Raw genomic sequence first — 24,166 nt, 5'->3', positions numbered from 1 at the left:
TGAGCTCACAGACCACAGTGTTCTGAACAGCACCCTGGCAAAGGACACCACTCAACACTCATGAAACTGCTTCAGGAAAATGCCCAACCAATCTGAATCTGTTCTAACACACACACACACACACACACACACACACACACACACACCATAATCATAAAATAACACTATAATAGAATATATTATACAGTGTGTACTAACAGACTACAATTCATCATTTAATGATTATATCATTTTTCCTTGTAACAGGCAATCGATATCTAATAGGGAACCTAAGGCAATCTCCCACCTTCCAGAACATTCTGTAGGAGACAAGTTGAAACTGATTGACAGTAGGATTGTCCTTGGAATCATCCTATTTGTCTTCACATTTGAAGGCAAGCACGTTCACCCTTGTCACCTGTGGTACAGTACCCTGCCCTGGGTGCCATGGTTCACTTACTCTCATAGTGGATGAGGAAGCCAACACTAGCGCGGCTGCTGTCAGTGGTAAACAGCAGGTACATGTAGTTCCCTGTGCTGATGAGGAACTGTGGTGCCTGGGTGCCATGGTACTCCCCGATCAGTGGGGACGAGCTGGTTGGCCCATCCCGGACTTCCAGAGTATCGTAATTGACTTCCGTCTGGAACCTAGGGAAAAGCCATGCAGAGTCATTTCAGCGTTCACACCTCTCCAAATGTGTCACACTTAATAAAAACTTCAAGTGGATAAGGTGATGGAAATATATATGCATTACAATATTCTGTTTGCTAGAAGCACATTGTGAATGTTTTAACATATCTAATTTCTATCTGTAAAGCATGAGGTTATAAAGAAAGTCATTACCTTCTGAGAGAAAAATATTGTGAACTATATAAGTTTCCTTAATAGCAGACAGATAGATGGATGATGTCTAGATGTTATGTAGATGATAAATGATAAACAAATAATGTATATTACATACATTAAATATAATAAAGGTGATTCAGGTAACTAGATGACAAATACATAGATGATCAATAGATAATAAATGATAGGTGGTAGATAGATGTATAATAGGCAGGTAGGTGACAGATTAAGAGAGACAAGTGATATAGTAATACAGTAAAACCTTCAGTAATGAAACAATCTCTCATTAGGCATTTTGCACTATTTTTATAATCCTCTGTTTTAACATATTATAGACATCATGAAGTAGACATGCTGATGAGGAATGCTCCCTTTAGGAAAGAGGGACTTTCACAGCACATGATATTTAAATATTTTTCCTGAAAAAAAAAAAAAACCACACTGTGCTTTTTTTATTCACACCAACCCCTGAGGGACCAACGCTGAGCAAGCTGCTACTTCACAAACTCAGTGATGCCATGACGATTTGGGAAAGCCAGAACAGCTTCCAGATAGTGTTTAACTCTGCTTTACTTCCAGTGAATTCAGCCTGCAATTATATTTATATAAAGCCGAGGCACCCAGATCCCCTCGGTGCAGTAATGGCACCATTCTGGGCACGGAGATAATTTCTTAAACAGACCCATCTCATCCTCCAAGAGCTAACTCGGTTTCCAAGCAGCTCTTAGGGCTCTTAGGGACTCTCTCAGCATCGCCTGACTCTGACTCACTCTGTAACTGAGCCAAACGTGTCTCTGAAGCTGGGCCACCATTCCCGAACTGGGCTCAGAACATTGCTAGGAAGAGAAGGGAACCAGGGAACTGGCTCAGTTCATTTGCCCATCTCCACCACAGCAAAAGGATGCCGAGCCTCATTTAACAACACCGCCCTGTCCATCGTCGATGTGCGTCCCGCACTGCAAAGGCACCATAATGTTATGTTTTCTGAACACACTACATTGCCACTCACGGCTCTGTTCTTCTACAAAGAGGAATTCAAACAGTCTGTCTCAGGTGGCTGCACCAGAACAGGCCTGGTGGTGACTTCTTTGACTTTATTATTTTTAACACCTGTTCTAAAGATGCTATGATAGACCGGATGTTGGAGTTCAAATTCCAGAGGTCTCCGTGAGCGCGGAGTTTTACATTTGGATCTTGAATCTTCATAGAACAATCTTTCCTGTCATCAGCAAGGACTGATGAAAACACACATAGAAAACTATAAACTTTCATTGCTTATCATGGCTTGGCAGCCTAGCATCTTCATATGGCCAACCCATCTGTGGAGAATCCAAATCTTTTTTCCACAGACTTAATATCAGCTAAGAACAAACTAAAGCAGTGTCGTGCAGGTCAGCTTTGAGGAGCTAAGCACCGACTGCATCTAAGTTTAGTATCTAAATTTTCCAGGAATATTAGGCACTCAAATAGAATTTACCACAATACCAAAACAATATTGAAAATATCACACTAAGGAAACTTTAACATGAGTCTTCCTTCAAGCGACTGAAACTTGCTGGTCAAATGAGACCATGAAATTAATAGTTTTCCTGAATGATATAAATCTGACCTGTAACTTGGACCATGGAGTGTTTAATTCATTTTTCTCCCAATAACAGAAGTGTAAGAATGTGTAGGAAATCAAATTTCACATATTGAACACTTACTGTTATTTTTAATGATTTAAGGTAACTTACCAATAAATATAAACCATTATCCCATTTTAGGAAGGATAATTATGAATAAAAATTAATTATTAATGATTGTTCAACTACCTGCTTAAGACTTTCTAGTACTGATATACTGAGTTGCTGGAAAACAAAGAAAAATGTCATACATCTCTAGACAAACAATTAGGAGTATTACAACTTAGAGTACAAACTGTCAACCCACTCAAGAAATTGAAGCTGTTAAGCAAAGACACCTCCTTAGCTTTCAAGTACAGGGTTTTTGCACAATATACATATATATGCAATATGCATTTATATACATTCACATCATTTATGTATATACATGTATATAGACATATATATGTACAAGTATACATATATATTTCAAAGATAAAATTCATTTCAATATGGAGCTCTTCATGCAGGAGTCCAAACAGTATCCTTACTTTTGCAGATTAAAAAAAATGTATCCAGATTGCTAAGCCATATAACTGTGTCTCAGTTATAGTTGCTCAGAGACACTGGGGGGGGGGCTCTTAATCTACTACAGTTACCCTACTTCTCAATCTGCAACTTTTGCCTGCCTCCAGGTGCTAGTAGCCTGCCCAGAGCTAGAGAAGTCTTTTCTCTGCTTTCATGAAGGGTCCAACAGGGTGAGAAGCTGCTTCTATAGGATACCACATAGAAGCTTCCAGTTCCAAGTCCCAAATTCGGACTCTAGGTAGACCAAGAAAGTGAGCATCCAGGATGCTTCTCCATGAACAAACCAGATCTGAGACATCACTGTGACCACTAGATAGCAGGAACATGAGAACAGCATGGGCATGTTCTTATGCACTGGTCCTTGGTCCGTGATCTTTCTTGGGGACTGAAGGATGTTCATGCAGTAAGTCCTATTTATTTAACGCAGGAAGTGTAGCTGGAACTCTAGGTACCAAAGCAAGGGTTTTGATCTTACCTGTCAAATGTTATTTTGATGGAATGTCCTGGTTTGGCTTCAATGACCCATTCGCAATTTAAAGAATCTTTGTAATATCCTGGCCATCCTGGAGGTAATATGACCCCACTAGAAGCCGTCAGATGCCCACCACAAGGAGCTGGAAGAGGACATATACATCTGTCAAGAAAAAAGTCAAATCTAGGAAGGCATAACACAGCAGCCTCTCACTAGGGGTGGGCATTCTATGGTCATTGGTAGAAATCAATGTTCACATAAAATTCATTTCTTGGGAAACCATAAGGGATGAAGTCAACAGGTATATCCCACCTTTTTCCTGGGCTATTTCTTTTTATCAGACTCAGTTTGGTTTTCTGCTGTAATACTCTGGATATATGTGAGGTATCTGTGTTCAATGAACTGCAGGGACGATACTTTCCAACCACCTCCATTCTGCTGAGGGTCAAGCGACCATCATTCATAATCCCACACAAGCATCTACGGATCTCCTTTAAAACCATCTCAAGTCTAAAATGGGATGTTCTGAGATGGTGTGTGACTGTGCAAATTCACGCCGAGGTGTGCTCATTGTTATAATGACTGGCAGATGGCATATAATTTTGGATGCATGTTACAAATCGCAACCAGTGCTGTCTAATTCACGAAACAAACTGCTGGCTCTTTTGAGGACTTTGGCGACAAAATGACCGTTATGTGGAAAGAGGCATTTGGGAAATGCAAGTTAAGATTAGAAATCCTTGTGGTCTGAAAGAATGCCTAGATAATGTTTTCCTGGGTAGCTTGTTTATATATCCTACTTTTGGGGTTCTTATTGATATATCCTACTTTTGGGGTTCTTATTGAGAGTTTATACTTTTGCAGAAAAGTCAATTTCATAAGGACTTTAATTTTGCTTCATTTTAACTTTATTATCCTAGAGTTCATGTTTTTATGTACAAATATTTTCCCCATCATAACTGGGACTTTCTCAAGTGCACTGAGTCAGTGTGAAGGGTGCAGGGGAGAGGCTGAAGTAATGCACAGAGAAAGCTGCTTAGAGACCACAGGGTTTACAAGGGTGATGTTCCTGGCATCTGGGGATGTGGCAGAATGATCTGTGGTAACGGCCTATCTGTCTGAAGTTGTACTGTTAGTTCGGTAACATTCCTCTCTTGTGAACCTGTCCCTGCTATTTCCCATTCACAGTTTCTTCATTAGAATTGCTGGGGCCTCTTCACCAGCAACAAGGAACTCTCTCATGCTCACCTTGAATGTTTTCAAGTATTGACGTTTATTACCTTACCCCTCCTATTGCTATTGTCTTTATCTTAACTTATTAATCTGAGCTGTCAGTTTCTAGATTCTTATCTATCAGTCCTTCCTTGGAGGCCTTCAAATATCGCACTTCGAGTGTGACTTTGGTGTGCTGCCTCAAGTCTGGGCATCTCCTGGTACATCTGGGTGTCCTCTCTCAAGACCAGGTATTCTCTTTGCTGCCTTCCTATGTTTGCTTATATCTAGGTATGCTCCTTCACATCTCAGTGTACAATCTCACATCTGGCTGTAGTCTCCCACATCTGGGTGTATGTGCCCCACATTCTCCCTAACTGAAAGTTTTCTGCTGTGCATGGTTCTGGGTGGGCTGGGACCTGGAGTACAGATTTCTCGAGATTCACAATAAAATTAGAGGGCCTTTTTTCCATTTTATATATTTTTAATTCTTAATACTACTTGTGGTTCTTTACTTCAGATATGCAAAACCATGGGGCATACTTTTGTTTCAATTTGTTTACCTTTGCTTTGTAGCTGACAATGTGGGTTATTTTAAAAGTCCACCCTGGAGAAACACAAGGAGCAGGAGTGTTCTGAAAGACTGAAGGGTTCTTTGTACAGGACGGTTATGAAAGGCACATGAGAGATTGTCTGTTCTGAGGGAAAATGAGAGGCTACCTGTTCTTTAAAGGAGGTGAGAGGCTGCATATTCTATGAGGGGCATGGGAGACTGTGCATTCTGTAAGTGGGTGAAAGACAGCATATTCTGTAAGGGGGTGAGAGGCCGTGCATTCTGTAAGCATCTGTGAAGATGCTCTCACATCTATAAGGACTGTGGTATTTTCCACATCCCTCTTAGGCAGCACACGCTGTTCTCATCCATGTCCATCTGAAAGTTGGGCTTTATTCTACTTCAGCACACTCATCAATTGGGAACTTTATTCAACTCTTATCAGAGTATTCACCTGCCCTCCCAAGGACTCCTTTGCAAACAGTAATTGGGTTTCTTGGAGAACTTCCAGACTGTCACCTATTCCCCTTCCTCTCTCTTAAAGATTTGGTTTGTCAAACAACCCCAGCTAGAATTTGCATTTCAGTTCATGGGCTTGGGCCTGGCTTTTCCCGAAGAAGGGAGAATTCCCCACCAACTTTCAATGTGAATGACAGCTTCCCCTTCACCAGACTTCTCATCCCTGCCTTGATCCAGTTCATTTCCTCTCCTTGTCCTCAGGCAAATGCTCACCTTGCAGCTTACAACACATTCTTATACAGTCTATTGCCCACGGAGGCACATGATAATTGTGGGCAGAGGCTAGAGCCTTGTTATCTTAAGCATCATTGTCAATAAATCACTCATGCTTCAATGTCACCAGAACTGCTTGGCTAGACCAGTATCATCAGGAGCTTGCAGGGGTAAATTTACATGTTTCTAGAGTATTAAAAACTGCCATACTTCAACATTTTTTGACTTGCAAATTTACATGGTATGTGTTTGGTAGATCAAGATTCTTATTGTATTGAATTTTATTTTGTTTTCTGGTCTTTCATGTTATCCACTTATACCTGTGGGTGGTATCCATAGTTTGCCAATGTGGTGGGCAATTTATTGAAGAAACTAGAAAAGAGTGCTGCACTTCACCAGATCACAAAGAAGCAAAGACCAGGACCTGATTAGACATATTCTGCCTTGAGCCTACCCTTGTTCCAACACAAGACCCTACATACATGCACATACAGGCAATGGAGTTGGTAGGCTTAAGAGGAGGAGTACATAAGTTACACAGAAAAGTGGTAGGTTGGGGATAAACCTATAGGAAAGGGAATGAGGGTGGATTCAATGAAAATGTACTACATGCATATATAAAGCTCCCAAACAATATTTTTCACTTTATAAAGGAATACCTCTAGAGGTGGGACTAGCGCAAGATAAATCCACCCTGACCAGATACACTGCCTGCTAAAATATCAGAGAATGACTATGGAGGCAGGGCTGGGGCAGGACTAGACGACATTATATCTTGCTTCTTTCTGCTCTGCATATTGACAGAGCTGCATAGGGGAGTGACCTTCAATTTACATAACCATTTTCTATTTACTTATTACAAAGAAACATGTTAACATTAGAGAAACATGAAAGAGAGAGGAAAGGATAAGAGTTCCTTATAACTCTAATTATCAAATAGCTCTTAACGCATTTGAGCTTTTTGCTAACATAAGCTTCTACCTATTTATATGTTTTCAGCCATAGTACATCGTGACTCATTATAAATGCTCATGTGGTATTTAAGAGGCAAGGTTACGTTTTAAATGGTTTCTTCAGCACCTGTGTTTTCCTGTGATCTGTTCTCTCACATGATAAGGCTTCAGTAATGTTATTTTGATCTTACAAAGTTAACAGCAGTAGCAGAGCCCTGGCATTTGGATACAAGTTAATTACCCAAACAAGACACACCGTTTGAGCTTTCCTTGTTTCTAAGTCTTTGTTCTCGCATTGTGCAAATAACATTCTTCAGAAACACTATTTATTATTGCCAGACTATTTTGTGGTATTATTATATTATTCTAAAAATACAGATCATGGCTCAAAAGACAAAAGGGATTGTAGATCTGTCTAGATTTACTCTGGGATTCTGGCATCATCCCCTGGATGTCACAGACAGGAAACACCAGGGGTTTCCAACAGACTTGCCAATAATCTATCTTATTAACACTTTTAAACCTTTGCCGATCATGTCATATTGATTTTGCTGTTGAATTTCTATTTCTTTGCTACTTACACAAGATAGTCCTTCAAAGAAGCTGGAAAGAACCCAGATGCCCCACAACAGAGGAATGGATACAGAAAATGTGGTACATCTACACAATGGAGTACTACTCAGCTATCAAAAACAATGATTTCATGAAATTCATAGGCAAATGGTGGAACTAGAAAACATCATCGAGTGAGGTAACCCAATCACAAAAAAACACACATGGTATACACTCACTGATAAGTGGATATTAACCCCAAAGCTCTTATTACCGAAGATACAACCCACAGACCACATGAAGCTCAAGAAGAAGGGTGACCAAAGTACGGATGCTTCAGTCCCTCTTAGAAAGGGGAACAAAAATATTCATAGGAGGAGAAAGGGGACAAAGTTTGGAGCAGACAATGAAGGAATGGCCATTCAGAGCATGCCCTACCTGGGAATCCAGCCCATATATGTACAGCCACCAAAACTAGACAATATTGATGAAGCCAAGAAGTATATCCTAACAGGAGCCTAATATAGCTGTCTTCTTAAAGGCTCAGCCAGAGCGTGACAAATACTGAGGCAAATGCTAGCAGCAAAATTGAACTGAGAATGGAGTCCACATTGGGGAAGTTAAAGACAGGATTGAAGGAGCTGAAAGGGCTTGCAACCCCATAAGAACAATGATACCAACCAACCAGAGCTCCCAGGGACTAAACCACTACCCAAAGAGTACACATGGACAGACCCATGGCTCCAGCTGCATATGTAGCAGAGGATGGCCTTGTTGGGCATCAATGAGAGGAGAAGTCCTTGGTTCTGCCAAGGCTAGAACCCCTAGTGTAGGGGAATGTCAAGGTGGGGAGGCAAGAAGGGGGTGGTTGGGGGAGGGAGAACACCCTTATAGAAGAAGGGGGATGGGAATGGGATAGGGGGCTTATGGACTGGAAACCAGGAAAGGGAATAACATTTGAAATGTTTTTTTAAAAAAGCATTTCTTAGCTCGTTGTGAGTAGAGGAATGTAACGACAAAGAAGTTAGCATATTCTGAGACAAGACATTCTGAAAACAATCAATATTCACAGTCTGTGTCTTTGTCCTTATCACTGTTCCCCGCTAGCTTCATTACATAGGTAATGAAGAAATAGCAAGAAGAAAATTAGCTCATATTTCTGTAAGCTGTGATAATAAATCCCAAAAAATCAATTAACATCATACCACTGATCTGCTCAATCCCCTTGTCCGTAGGACCTGGAATTCGCTCATATTTGGAGCTAGCATTGTTAGAAGCTAGGTAAAATGTAAAAAGAAGAGATGCTCTGGTCATGTATGAATGTGGCTTATCAAGGAAATGAACCGAAAAACAGACACATAGAAAAACAGCGGGTGGGTGTAAAGCCATAAGCTATAATGGTTTGCAAGCCAAGGGTTCCTCAGAACATTAGTAGCCACAGGATCCTGGGCTGGGAGGCCCAATACTCCTTCTTATACCTTCCAAAAGGACCCACCTTCACCAAAGCCCTGGTCTTAGACATCCAGGTTACAACCTTGGAAAAAAAGAATTCTCCCATTTGAGCCACTTTTTGGGTCTTTGTTAAGGGAGCCTGGGAAGGTTCTCTTGAGTCTGTTGGTCTCTGAAGGACTGGGTCACAGGCTCACCTTCACAGCGAGGGACAGTAGAGCTCCAGACTACGTTTCCATCTTGCAGGATGCACGTGATAGATTCAGAACCCTGAGTCTTCACAAAGCCATCATCACAGTGGAAGGACACAGAACTTCCCAGCAGAAACCTGTCTCCAAAGCGCCGTCCATTCACAGGGATCCCAGGGTCATGACACTCGTTCTGACCAAATGCTGTATCAGGGAAGAGAAACATCAGTAAAACAAAGGCACTTGTATACTAATTTCACATCCTGAAAAAGAAGGAAACATTGTATTTATAAAATAATAGTGTCATACATAGATACATTCCAGAAACCAATTATATATCAGTGTTAAGAGAGAAGGAGGGGAAGAAGGAGTAGAGGCTTTCCTCTATCTTCTCCACAGCCTGTTGCAGGGAGAACTCACTTTCACTGTGCTCTAAAAAGGGGGGAATAGCACAATATGGGTGGTAAGCAGAGAGATCAGAAGGCCTCTGACCTGTTTGAGCCCTGCTTCTAGCCTAGACATTTGATCTGGTGAGGAAATCTTACCATCTAGAAATGTCTCTTTTGTTTATACTATGAAGAATATGAAGCTTATATCCTTTAACTGTTAACATCAAGTAAAATAAGCAGGGAAATTCTAAACACTGAACAACCCAGAATTACTGATATTAGTTCCATCAGCTCACATTTTCCTTCATTATTTCAAATGTTTTTCAAAAGAGGAAACTGAAGCAAACAGAAGTTAGCGGCCAGATTGACCCCAAGAAGGCATCTCCAGGTACCATTATTCTTATCCCTGGGATTTGATATCTGATACATCAGTGTGTTTTTACCACCCTGTATCCTTCTTTAGAGAATGAATTTTTAGGTAGATGTTTTCCTGGATGGATGGACAAATGAGTGGATTGAAGGACAGGTAGATACAATAACTTGTGGATAAATGAGAGAATAGAGGGATAGATAATAAAGAATAGATTGATAGATAGTGAAGGATGAATGGATACTAAAGAATGAATTGAAAAATGAATGTAGTGAAGGGTCCATAGGCAACAAAAGATATATGTATGCATAGATGGGTATGAAGAATAATGGGCAGAGAAATAGATAGACAGATGAAAGGATGGTGAATAGGTGGATGAATGAATGACTGAATGGATAGATTGATACATAGATGAATAGATAACAAACAATAAATGGATTAGAAATGATGGACAGATGAATGGATAAATGAATGGATAGATGAATCAATGGACAGATAGCTGGATGGCTGAATAGATAATAGTGGATGGATGGATGGATGGATGGATGGATGGATGGATGGATGGATTGATAGATGGCTGCATGGGAAATCAATCATAAATGAGTAGATGAGTGAACTAATGGTGAAAGAGAGAGAGAGAGAGAGAGAGAGAGAGAGAAAAAGAGAGAGAGAGAAAGGGAAGGGAAAAATGGAAGGAAAGGGAAGGGAAGGGAAGGGAAGGGAAGGGAAGGGAAGGGAAGGGAAGGGAAGGGAAAGGACAGGGCAGGGCAGGGCAGAGGGGAGAGAGAAAGATAATCTATGAGGATTCTACTCTAGTGATCTCAGGCACAGGCCACATAGAGCAATGCTTTTTGTTCATAAGAGGATATACAATGTTGCTATTTCTGTAGTCCTGTGCTATCAGTCTTGAGTTCTTAGTTCGTATACATGTGAACTCAGTGGGGTATGGAATGAGTACTTGTGTGGACCACTCACTGGTGTATGTGATGTTGAACCCTCTGCCCGTGGTAGAGTGATCGGACTGAAACTCCAGGCGTACTATGTGTCCACTGCTGGCCAGCTGTGCAGGCACCTCATTGCCAGAGAAAGTCCCGAGGACTGTGATGTCAGAAATCCCATCATCTTTGACCGCAAGGAAGTCAAACTGAGGCTCCACATCGAAATCATTGAAGATGAGGTGAATCCGGCTCCCGGGCTCAGATATAATCAACCACACACAATTCATGTTGTTGCCATATTCCTCAGGATAGTTTGGCGACAGGATGATCCCAGAGGACGCCGTGAAGTTGAAGAAGCACGAAACTGCAGGCACATGGAAATATTTTCAAATAGTTCTACACAGAGCCAAAGCACAATATATAAACTCAGCTGCAGAGAACTTGGGACGCCCGTCCTACTGCCAGGAGCTCACAATACAGCTACTCTGAGCTCTGTGTGCTGGAGCCCAGGAGTTCTCCTTCATAACTCTAAGAGCAGCTAGAACTATCAATCCTTGAGTATAAATGTATTTTAAAAATAATTCTATCAGATTGCCTAAAAAACACTGCTGCTATATTTATTTATAAGTGAAAACATTTTTAAAAAATTCTTTTGTGGATGTGATACCTAACATTTGATGGCCGAAACCATTATGCTTGATTGTATAACTGAATTATACATGGCCACCATCATTTGGCTCGTACAACTAACTCATGTCCAGGTACTATGAATGGTAATCAAGTCCATGTGAGTTATTGGTGGAGATGGTTGTAGATGTCTTATCCTTTCATAAAAAAGGGGGGAGAGGGTCAGCTATTTCTTATCAAGCCTACAGAATCAAGGTATTTGCGGTAAGGTAAGAAAACAGGAAGCCCTGAGCTCCACCAAGGCCACCTCTCTAGCACACATCCCTTCCTCCATCACGTACACAAACTCCACAGGTAGTACTCACACACACAGCTTGGCTTGTTGCCCGACCACTGGTTGTTTCTCTGGCACGTAATCACTCTCTCTCCTACCAGCTCAAAAGCTGCCTGGCACTCAAAGGTGAGCGTGTCTCCATGCAAGAAGCTGCTGCCAGTCCGCTTCCCGTAGGCTGGGATGCCAGGGTCCCCGCAGCCTCCCTTCTCGATTTCTGAGGAGAAGGAAATAAATCAGCCACTGAATACCCCTTAGAGAACATGGTAGGCTGCGCGCTTTAACAGAGGAAAGAGCTGTCTCTTTTCCTGCATCCAGACATTGTATAAAAAGTTTCAAAGAGATTCTCAGTTCCTCGAATATTTTGTTATAAAATCCAGGATGAAAGGGGCACATGGCTGTGCACAGGTGCTGCTCAGGCAAGGATCCCAGGCAGCAGATACCACTTCCCAGCATTTCCAGCCATCAGCCATTGCAAAGGCTAAGACACAAGATTGCATTTAGGTTTAATCTATGCTTCTGGCTATGAACAAGGCAAGCAAGATCATTTGCAACCCCTAGAATACTTACTTAAACCAGCCTAAGTTATTTTAATATTTTTGCTCCTAACTGAATGTTAAAACACCCAATGATGTACAAGGAACCTGTTTACAATCCTAGAAGAAAGCACACAGTTAGATCCCTTTTCTCAAAGCATCGCAGCATTGAGCAGTGAGAGTGCAAATGCGTCAGACCTATAATGAGTTTACAGACATTGTCTCAAATGTCAGCAATGCAGTAGCTATCAGTTGAGAGATAGTATTCATTAATTAGTTTGCAAAACCAGTCATGAGAGCCTCTCGTGCTAAGGGCCAGGACGTGTTTGACTATTTCTCCCACCAAAGGTGCAAAGGGTCCTATCTAGAGGCCAGCATACAGCTACTTCAAGGAACCTACGTCCACCATATATTCTGCAAACCATCAATACAATCTAGCAACTACCAGTAAGTCAGGTCTATAGAACTTCAACTATGGCAGTGAGTAAGCTTCCCCCTGGGGGGATTTGGTGAGGATAGTTTGTATTAATATCTTACACAGAACCTTGCAAAATGCCCTCAATTATTGACCTAATGGATTCCCTATTTTTTATTTAAGGACTGTGTCTTGCTGAGGAGAACATTTCTGTTGCAGCTCCATTGGGGGTGTTTGAAGGAAACAAAAGACTAGAATGAGAAGGTGACTGTGCAGATTAGCATAGCATTAAAGATCTCCTTCTAGAGATGGAGTCAAGCCTCTCTTTACATGGTTAGAGTCAAGTATCCTTCCAGTCAAGCTGGAGACGACTTGGTTATGTTCTCTTGGAAATACAATTCACACTTAAATAAAAGGTTCAAATCCTCACAGAAAACAGTGCTCTGAGTGTATCCTTCACAGGAAATGTCATCACAGAGAGAAAAGCTATGGGCTAGAGAATTTTCTATATTTTTTTTTCAGATGGCTGTCCTGTCTCCTGGAAATATCTGTGCCCAAGTCTCTTGGGGTCTCCATGGTAATTTATTGATGTATCGTTTAACTATCACCTTTAGAAATGCTAAAATTATTTCCCACTTTCAATTTTCACCTCACTTTTTCCTGACCTATTCAAGGTACTTATTTTTGAGCATCTCAGTAGCTTTTCTATAAATATGTCTCTTAGAATGACATTACTGGCTTAGCATTCATCCTATTAAATTTTATTTTCACTTGGTACTTTACACTGTGCCTATGCACACTCCCATACTAAAACAGCAATGGGGGCCACTACTCTCTGGACGTGGGTGAGCCATTTTGAAAGCTGGTATAATTGTTCTGAGACACAAGCAAATCGAAGTACTGAACTGACAACTGAGCTTTTCCTTGTGGGTTCTTCTTTCTTCTGATCTTAGGTGGAACCTGGAGAGAGCGATCTATTTGCAGAAATGAGATGGTGCCCTCAAACAGAACTCTCAGCCTATAAGAGGAAGCACAAAAACAGCAGCCCAAGGGACCTGGCGGGGTGAGCCTCCAAGAAGTGCTACTCAAATATTATGATAAACTCTGACAATTAGTAGATTAACAGGTTCGGATCTACAAAATGCAATTATAATCAAGCAAACCCACACCCCTGGTCAACCAAGCCACACTATTATTTTGATACAATACTGCAGGGCACACAGCATCTATGTAGGTCTGGTCACCAGTGGGAACTATTGCCACCCACCCTGCCTCACAGCCTTGGTACTTGCCTGATCTCAGCACTTCTCAGCCCATGTCAGGTAGATGAAAACACCATCTCGGTGACACGTGTGTCTACCCTGTGTTCTTTATCAGTATGATCACCCCATGCCTCACTGGTTTAGACTCATCCCTTTACCTTCTCGTTGACCCTACACATGTCCCCAACTGTCTCAAGCTAAGCATCTGAAAACATCTACTTGCTGGTGCCTCTTGATTCAATGTGAGTCCTGTTTTCTAAGTTAGAAATCAGCCCTATGGCCTCTCTATAGGATGACTCCCAGTCAGAGGTCACCCCCAATCCCCAAATCCCACATTCACACTGATGATCTGATTGGCTGACTAAAACTCGAGGATTAAGAGGAATCTGAATTCCTGCAGCTGGAAACCCAAATTTATCTTATATTGTTTTTAGAGCCCTCAGTAGTCACTTGCCACCCACCCCTGTATCTGAGCTAGCATCATTGTGACTGTGGGCTGAAACTTTTGGTGTGTATCATTTCACAAGCCCGGAACTTTCACCGACCCCAAAGCCAGGAGTGCTATCACACAGACCCTGGAACCTATGGCAAGAGAGTCCTTGCTTTGCTGTAACTCAACCATATTAATTGATTTGTTACTTTTTAAAAAATTCTGTGGATATAAATAGTCGGGTATTACTTTTCACAATAGGATGTGACACATAGAGAAATTGTATCATATGCGAAGCCATTGGCGCTCATTTGGCTCACAAGGAACTGGGACCAGTGCTGTGCTTTGTCACCTCCGTATGGGGTTCTTCTTCCAAGTGCTGGAGATTCACAAAGAGGCTAGATGCCCCTCCCCTTTCTCTCTCCATTTCTTGTTACTCCCCTCCATCCTTTCCCTCCTTTGTGGAGTTTACAAACTGCTCTTTTCTGAAGGTCTCGAAAGGTTTTAGAACTAAGAGGGATGCAGATAAGGGCTGTGAACTTGTCCTTCAACAGTACCAGGAGATCGGAATGACGGATGAGCCACACCACTTCTGTCCTGAACACTCACTCCACTTGGCATCTGCATCGATTGTCTGTGTAGAAAGAGCTTTGCGATGCTTATCCAGGCACAGCCATGTTCTTGCTAATATGTGGACTGCACGTTTATTCTAGCAAGGTTCTAGTCTTTGTCGGATGATCTAGTCTATGACAAATATTTAAAATAATTAAATTTTTATTGAAGAAGTTATTTATTCACTGTACACCCCACCCTGAGCATAGCTTCCCTTCACTCCTCGCCTCTCAGTCCCTCCCTCTCACCTCCCCTCACCCCTCATTCGTCCCTCCTCCCCTTCTCTCCAGAAGGGGAGGCTCCCATGGGCATCAACCAGCTCCAGAAAATCAAGCCAAAGCAAGACAAGGTGAATCCTCTTCCACTGGGACTAGACAAGGCAGCCCAGTTATGGGAAGGCCAGTATAGTCAGAGACAACCCCTGCTCCAGCTTTAAGAGAACCACCTGAAGACTCAGCTGCATAACTGTTACCCAGAGGGAGTGGGAAGAGGCAGGGTCTAGAAAGTGGAAACCTCAGGGTCTTCCATGTCCCTCCCCTTCCCTGGGGACTACAGGGAGTGAATACTGTGTCTACGTGCACAAGAAATGGTGCAGTGAGCAGAATCTATCCTTTGAACATAGGAACGAACCATTGATTCAGATGATCCCCTGACCTCTGGTAACTAAGGTTTTGATAAATGTGCAATACATTTAGGGTCCAGGGGGAAGCTGGGAAGCTTCCCAGCTGTAGCCTCTGATTCAGATGAAAGCAGAGATTTGTGCACAGAGACCAAACTTAGTTCACCATACACACGGCCCTCCAAAATCAGCACAGAGGATTGGCTGGAGCCTGAAAAGCATATCATAAACACACTGATTAATTCCACCAGCACAAAACAGCTAAGTAATCTCAGAAATGGAAATATGCCTTCTCCCGGGTCATGGGAAATGCATCACTCTGTACTCTGAATTTGATTTCCTACAGGTATTAGGATTTTATTTGGCCACCAGTCAACACACACACACACACACACACACACACACACACACACACACACACACTCACACATACACACACACACACACACACACACACACTCACACACACATACAGAGAGAGAGAGACAGAGAGAGAGAGAGAAAGAGAGAGAGAGAGAGAGAGAGAGAGAGAGAGAGAGAGAGAGAGAGAGTCTATGAATGCTGCCTTAAGCAAGCGTATTGTATTTTTTCACATTAAAAAAGAAAGCTGGTGGGGCGGGGTGAGCTCAGAAATGTAGGTGGAAGCCAATAATTGTCTCTTCCCTCACTATAACATACAGCCTGAGAAGGTCACACCTCAGGCTGCAAAGGAGATGTCAAGCCTCTAAGTAGGCAGACAGTCAGTGCACATGTCCCCTTTAGGGGAATCCTGGCTTGTCTCTTATCACCTCTATATTTACTTTGACAGAATTCTTAAAGAACAACAAAAAACTTTAGCATTTTAGGATAATCTTGGGCTCACAGTAACAATGAACAGAAAGTGCAGAATTCCCAACTCTGCCTGTCTAAACAGAAGGACAACCTTGGTCCATTTGTGTCCCCCCAGCAGAGGAACCCATTTTTTTTTTTTTTTTTTTAGTATTGGAAGTCACAGTCTGTAGTCTCACCTCCCAGACCCACAGGCTCCCATAGGACTCACACCTGGGGTCATCAATCCATTTTCATGGCCACCACTGCAGCAACATACTGATGTCTGAAGGGTACCTACAGCCCTAAGAATCCCCTGCATCCCCTGTCCACTCCTCGTCTCTAGCCCTACCATGTTCTCATGACATCCCATTTAACTTTCTCAGAACATCATGTGGCCAGTATTACACGATCTTCACAGAGCTGAGTGGTGCTCCAGGCTCTGGGTACCCCAACTTCCATATCCACCAACCAACCAACATGCTTGGCAGTGACAGGTAAGTACAGTAGACATTCTCTTAATCAATCTTGTGTGATCATGTCTCCTTTGCTTCGAGTCATTGGCCTGCAACTGCTAGACCAAAGGGCAGGCTCCGAAGACTGTGGCAGAACAATCCCACTCATTTGAAACTGACGATATGAAGGTATGATGACACGCCTTCAGCATTGAAGTGTCACAGGAAGCCAGTACTCTGACCTGCCGGCATGGCTGGGCCTCGTAGGAACCCCAATCTATCTCCTGCTCTATTGTGGTCATTCTGTGAGCTGTTGAGATGCAGGTCAACAGGACATGGCTTGTGCCAACAGGTATGACTTGGCAAAATATACCAGTTAACTCCTGAGTCCTTTTGTTTCTCTTGATCGATCCAATTTTCAAAACTATAAACACATATGTCAGTGCTGGGGTTTCCCTAATATGGCCAAGGCCATTTCTGGCATGCGCACGCACATGTACACACACACACACACACTCCACCACCATCGCCAGAAAATGAACAAGCAAAACAAAACATATTGTCAAGGGCTGTGGAGGTTGCTTATGGTGCCAGCCCAAGGACCTGAATTTGGATTCCAAAAACACACTTAAAAAAAAAAAAGCCACATGTATTATCTCACGCAATGGGAATTGCTGGGAAATCAGACAAACCTAGTCAGTGAGCTGCAGGTCAGTGAGACACTTCACCTGTAAAACCAGTGCAATAGCTTCTGAAGAACACTTCCAGGTTGCCTGCTGGCCTACACACACACACACACACACACACACACACACACACACACACACACACACACGCATGTGCATGTGCCCCACATAAACATATGCACAAAAGATGCCCAAACAACTGCACTGGTCCAAGAAATAGCCATGAAAATATATGCCTCCATTTTGTCTAGAGACCCATTCTAGATCCTTCTATCCCTACCCCCTCTTCTCTGAAGGCCATCCCTGGGTTGCCCCTCCTCTTTAAAAGCCTGGGATCACAATGTCAGAGCTTCCCAGCCCCGGAGATAATTAGCCTCTGTAATACTCAAGGATTTTTATGTGGCCATAATTATAGCTTCTGCTTCCAAGTATAAGTTAAAAAAAATTACCATTCAGTGGAAGGGAAGGTCTCCCAGATAGGAATGGCTCCTAGTATCTAAGAAATCTTTAGCCACTGCAGCTCTAACACATTTGGTGATTTGTGCTTCGTTTTTGAAAAGAATGGAAATGAATGTATTATTCTTCTTAGAATAAGTTGGGAGATAATTCATGGTAAATAAAGACAAATACTATTTTAGACGAACATCTATCAACGTAACTGGAGGGATTTTGACATAGGCTGATAAAAACACCACATTTGAAGCAATAAAAACTCATGAGTCAGAGAAAAATAAATAAAAACGTTCTCCACTTCATCATGTTGTCCTAATTCTGTGGCAAATTCAGCCAGGGCTACGGTTTTTCTAAGAAGAGAATGAGATTTCCCAGGAACTCAGTAAGTGGTTAACCGTGGGGCAGTGAAAGACACCCTGGTTCCTGGTTGAGGAGTTTGAGCCCCAGAGACCCTGTAAGGGACAGTAGGAACTACGCCTGACTCCTAGGAAACCAGGCCGGTCACTAGCCGCAGCCCTTCATAGATTTGTGACCATCAGTCACATAAGGGCAACACCCTAAGCCGCTCTACAGGTAGAGGATATAACCACTGGTCACATAGGCTCAAGGCAGATCTCCATTGTAATGAGGTATCAAAAGGACTAGAGGCCAATGAAGCTTCCCCTCCCCAGACACTCCTTCCTACAAAAGGTATTTAATCTCAGGCCCACTCTGAGAAGTGGGGACGGCTTTATACATCCACTTTGTGCCATGACAATAGATGCCTTGAAACCATGGACTGCCTCTTTTCATGGGATCCGCCGTGGGGAGAAGCCCTTTACCTACAGAGCTACTGTCTAATCTCTCTCAGAAGGCCTCCCTGTGCTCCCAGAAGTGGCCTCCACCATGCCTGCAGTGTCCCCCGCTCCCCCCTCCATCCAGCCAAGGACTCTTCCAGCAGGACTAGCCTGAGAGGTTCCCTTCCTTTCCCCTCTGTCCCGGGCTAGATTCAGCCCCGCCGGTTCCCACTCCATTCTCAGTTCCTCCATGGCATCCCAGTGGCATCTGGATGCCCAAGAGCCTGAGAACTAGACAGCCCGACCTCCTTACAGTCCCGGGGATCCCTGAGACAGCTCTGGCTGTGTCCTGTGATCAGACTGAGGTCGCCTACCGCAGAGCAGTGTCCTGTGGCTTCTCACAGCCGGACACCTGCTGCCCAGTGGTGGTGTGGGGTAGGCGTGGTCAAACTTCCCCCTTCCTGCCTTCTTGAGCACCCAGCCCTGTGGCAGAATGGAGGAGGGGCCCCACCATTAATCCTACAGTTAACCTGCAGTCCATTTGTGCTATTATTGACCAAGGGTGCTTTCAGATCCCATGACAGAAAAAGGAATATATTACAAATTTAAAATACCAGTTTTGATTTGAGAGAGAGATTTAATAAACCACTTTCCACCTTTCCTGTTCTGGGAATAAGGAGGCACCAGCTGCCCTGAACAGAGGTGTCCATCCTTCATTGCTTTCTTAGGCCGGGTTTGTTCTAGCTATCCTCTCTCTCTGTCTCTGTCTCTCTCTGTCTCTCTCTGTGTCTCTGTGTCTCTGTGTCTCTGTCTCTCTCTGTCTCTCTCTGTGTCTCTCTGTCTCCCTAGCTCTCTCTCTCTCTCTCTCCCTAGCTCTCTCTCTCTCTCTCTCTCTCTCTCTCTCTCTCTCTCTCTCTCTCTCTCTCTCTCTCTCACATACACACACACACACACACACACACACACACACACACACACACACACACACACTCCAGGACTTTATCTAAAGTAGGAGTTGCATGTTCACTTAGAGTGAGAATGTGCTCTCTCTTCCTTCCTAATTTTTAAATGTTTACTATACAAGGTAATGTAGAAACATGTTGAGTGAATATGTAATGTTCTATGAGCACCCAGCACCCCACTGCTCTCTCAGGTCTACCTCAAGTTTCATGTCACCCTTTCATCTATGGTTTTGTGTTTTTACAAAGTCAAGGACCTGGAATAAGAGAAAAGATGGTTTTGTTCATTCTGAAACAGACTGAGTTTGCTTAATGTTTATTTCTGTTTATGACGGTGACTACAGAATTGGCTTTTTATTCATCTGAAGAGCCAGGTATTATGGGTTTACTAAGACAGTTTTGCACAATTATCTTTTCTCCTGGGCATGTAGCTGAATAGGCTGTACTGGATGTACTAAAGAAACCCCAAGAACTTTATACAGGGTAACACCTAGCTGGAGTCTACTGCATTCAATACAGCACCTACACCTCGCCTACCCTGTCCGCAATGACACCAGTAGAATGACTACATGACACCTACCATGTGCAGAAGGACACCTACCCTATGCCTGCTGTATTGAAATAATGTCACGAAGAAAGTGAAGATGCAGCCATGCATAATTTAAATTTTTTCAAGGCTAATTTCTTTCATGTTTGTCTTCACCATCAAGCCCCGTATTGGAACATCAGACTATATAATTGTCTTTGGATCTGAGCATGCCCATGTGAGTTCTAAGTAATCATCTCTGTTCTGCCAACGGGGGCTTCATCAGTTTGCGTCTATGGAGCTGGCACAGTTGCCTCTTTCCATGTGTTCTCCTTTAGAGATGCGTCTTCATAAAAATGTCACCTTACACAAGCACATCGTTCTCCACTCCCTTGATAACACAGGGCATCAGCATTAGTATCTCTGGGAGGGAGGTTCCACACTGCCTGCTGGCCCAGAAGTTCAGCTAAACCATGCTTGTGGCATCCCAGTGCTCCCCACCAATGTCTCAGGATAAATCACTGTTCAAAAACTGAATGTTTGCTCTTATAAGCTCATTAAAATGAGGATTTCAACCTCACCCTAATCCATTGGGTACCGTCCATCCCTATGAGCTGATAAAGAGTCTCCAGGCCTTATGAAAACAGCAAAGAGCTCACAAGGCCCCAGCCCAGCAGGAAAGGAAGGAAGGCAGAAACTGAGGGCTACAGAGACTCTGTCCTTGCTTACATTCCAGTCAGAGCCGATCAACACAGGAATCCCAAAACTGAATTTTGTCCTTAAGCATGCTCAAACATTTATGTTTTAAAAGTAGCATCCCAGCAAACTGCTCGAAAACTTAAACCAAGGATCCGGTTCAAAAGACACTGTTTTATGGAGAGCTGCTGAAGGCTCGCCGAGGCAGCAAGCTGTTCTCCCTCACACAGCAACCCTCAACCAGGTCTGGATGAGTTCCATAAGTTTTCATAAGTTCTCCATTTGACAGGCCTTTCCTAACTGATCTGCACATCTGGCTGATGGGACTGGCCTGCAGGGAGAGCTGTGGGAAGACAGTCTTCTGACAAGAGCTCCCTAAGCACACCATTAGAGGACCTCACGTTTTACTGAAATACTGTTTTATGCATTCCAAAGGGAAGCAGGGTTCTTTGGTGCTAGCAGTATGTGATTAGGGTAAAGCTGGCATGTATCTCCATCCTGTCAACTTTAAGGCTGCGATGCCCGCTTTCGTGTGTCACTCTGACTGGACTGGGAAATGCCATAGAGCTCCTTCATCAGTAAAGAAGACAGTCTTCAACAGCTGGGAATGATGGGAGTAGGGGGTAAAGGATGAATATGAAGAAGAAGCTGATCACAGGCCGTGCACTAGGGCCAGTGGCAGATGCTTCTGTCAGGGGACTACTGATCAAGCTGTGTGTTCTAAACTGGTGCTACCCAACATACTAGCACTGGGTCATGAAAAAGGAGCCCTTCTTCCCAGGAGCTGAGCATCAACTACAGCTGGGGCAGAACAGCCTTGGCTGCACTTCTCCTTGATCAACCACCCTGAAGGCATGTCTCTCAGGAGACGGCATTTATACAGATCTCTCTTCTCAGAATCTCTTGTCATACAGCATGCTCTGTCCTGGAGGAGACTCTGCAGCCTGCCCAAGCCTCCCAACCTGTCTACTCTGAGGAATGTTCTCTACAAGAAGCTCCCTGTAGGGTCACACCTTCCCTGTCTACTTCCTTCCCCTGATCTCATCTTTCTCTTCAGGTCATGTACTATTCCAGGCCATGAGTATTTCTGATCCTAGTCAGTATGGAACATGTTCCTTCTTTACTTTCCATTTCTTATTGTTCTTAGTCATGGGTCTTTAATCAGAAGCTCGCCCTGCATTTTCCTTAAATGGGTCACTTGGGAATTTGCTTCTGTACTAACTCATGACAGTTACTCTTTCCTTAGATAAGGAGTATGGGGTCTGCAGTGTCTCAACCTAAGAGTGCTCGACTCTTCGATACAATTATGCATTGGAAGCACCTTGAATTGCTGTACCTTGCACCCCAAAGTGGATTTATCTGGGGGTCATTGAGTTTAGGTTGATGAGTGTTTACACTTTGTAATTTTCACTGGGAACATAATGTTTCAACCCATTGACAGCAATATTTGTGGCAACACAATTCATTTCTCATGGCTCTCCATGAAGCAGCAGCTGGATCAGCCCCTTTCTTGTTTTTTTCATATGGTCTGCATTTCCCAAATGCATGATTACTGTCTGAAGTCACCCTCTTCCGTGGGGACCTCTGGTAGTGTTGGAGATGAACCACCTGTGAACCAGTGAAAGGAGGCTGCTTCCCCCACCTGGTCTTGCTGCAAGCTGCTCTAAAAGCCAAAAGACTTAAATTAATATTGATGTACACATAAAACAGATCTGGGTTAGGCCAGTGACTGTTCCAGTTAAGGAGTCCTTGACTTCCTGAAGCCCCAGGTGAAGACTTCAGTAGCAGCTGTGTGTCACCTGTCTTAGCTTCTTCATGATGGCTACATGCTAAAGGGATTATTTTGAGACTTTGCAAGAAGCTTCTGTAATCCAGTTATGGGTTACCTAGTCCTATACCACCACTCACAAACACACTGGACAAGATTTGACTGCAGCTGTGACAAATTGCAAACCGCCTACGTTGCTTCTTGGCTTGGGTGTGGATCGTTTCTCAGTTCTATCCCACAGTCTTTCATTCTAACTGTGTCCATACAAATGATCTTACTGATGCCCACCCACTTCCTCAACCTTCTCTTTATGCTGTGGCCGAAATTCGCAGTGCCATATGACTTCACCTGGCAAGATACATATATATGCTAATGGCTCCAACCTTCATCCTTGCTTTTTGTTTCCCCCAGAGTGGAAGCCCATGTGCTGTGTATCCTGCTACTGTCTTCAGTTTGTGTTCTCAGTTCTGCCCTCTCCTCTCAGAGGGAGGTGGGGTGGGAAATGCATTTTTGACGCCCACAGTGTCAATTTCCCTCTGACCCACAATATCTGTGAACTACTCAGCCATTGTGTCCTACATCAACAGCACCACAGTCTGGAGATTCTACTTAGATGCCACCCGCTCAGGTAGCTCCAATCCCCTGCAGCTCAGTTCACACTCCATGCTGCTGTGAGGATTTCTATTTTGCTTGTCTCTAGCTTTATATTCATTGTAGCTGTAGAGGACATTGTGTTCGGAATTCTCAGATGCTTGACACCTACTCAGAGATTTGGAGCATAGTAGGTCCTCCTCAAAACCATTTCCAGTGAATTTTCTCTACCATCACCTCCATTTTATCATTTATTTAATTAAAATGTTATGATTATATATTTCCAGACACCATGCAGAGGTTGATCTATTGAAATATGTGAGTACTAATGCAACAGCCGCGCAGACCTAAATCTGCACGAACCCAATTCATATCTGCAAGGCCTATCATAATTTTCAATTTTTCCCCATGGTATGAACACTGACCACATCTTTCTTAGCAGATTTAAAAAGCATCAAACAAAGAATGGTCACTCTTATTACTGTCAACTGAAAATATTTTTTTCCTAAAACCAGCATTCTTGTAGCTCTCTTCAAAATCATTTAATGAATTCCATAGAGCTTGGTATTTGCATGTGTATCTTAACCACTCCACCCTCTTCTGATAGACACGCACTCACTTGGAAAACAGTGACCTGACTCCCAAGACATTGAGGCTACAGGCTGGAGTGGTAGGTTTAAAATGGTATCTTAAATAACAATTCCCTGTTTACAACAATGTAAAAGATTGTGTTTAACTGCAGATCCAGCTTCACATTCTATGAAACACAGTAAATGTTATTCTATTGGCTC

The 24,166-nt window shown here is 43.1% G+C and overlaps 1 protein-coding gene across 1 annotated transcript in view; it reads right to left on the bottom strand.

Annotated features, from left to right (window-relative positions):
• Positions 1-24,166, bottom strand: part of Csmd1 (CUB and Sushi multiple domains 1) — a 1,514,424-nt gene that overhangs the window by 294,936 nt on the left and 1,195,322 nt on the right. The window contains exons 13-17 of the mRNA XM_032918494.1: positions 11,819-12,001; positions 10,864-11,190; positions 9,139-9,333; positions 3,494-3,632; positions 440-627 (exon numbers count right to left, since the gene is read on the bottom strand). Coding sequence (XP_032774385.1) covers positions 440-627; positions 3,494-3,632; positions 9,139-9,333; positions 10,864-11,190; positions 11,819-12,001 — 1,032 coding nt within the window. The remainder of the gene's footprint in view (positions 1-439; positions 628-3,493; positions 3,633-9,138; positions 9,334-10,863; positions 11,191-11,818; positions 12,002-24,166) is intronic.

Source organism: Rattus rattus, chromosome 13, assembly GCF_011064425.1.
Source record: "Rattus rattus isolate New Zealand chromosome 13, Rrattus_CSIRO_v1, whole genome shotgun sequence".
Lineage (NCBI taxonomy): Eukaryota > Metazoa > Chordata > Mammalia > Rodentia > Muridae > Rattus > Rattus rattus.
Note: the sequence above shows the minus strand (reverse complement) of the source record. Positions and strands in the feature narration are given on the sequence as shown.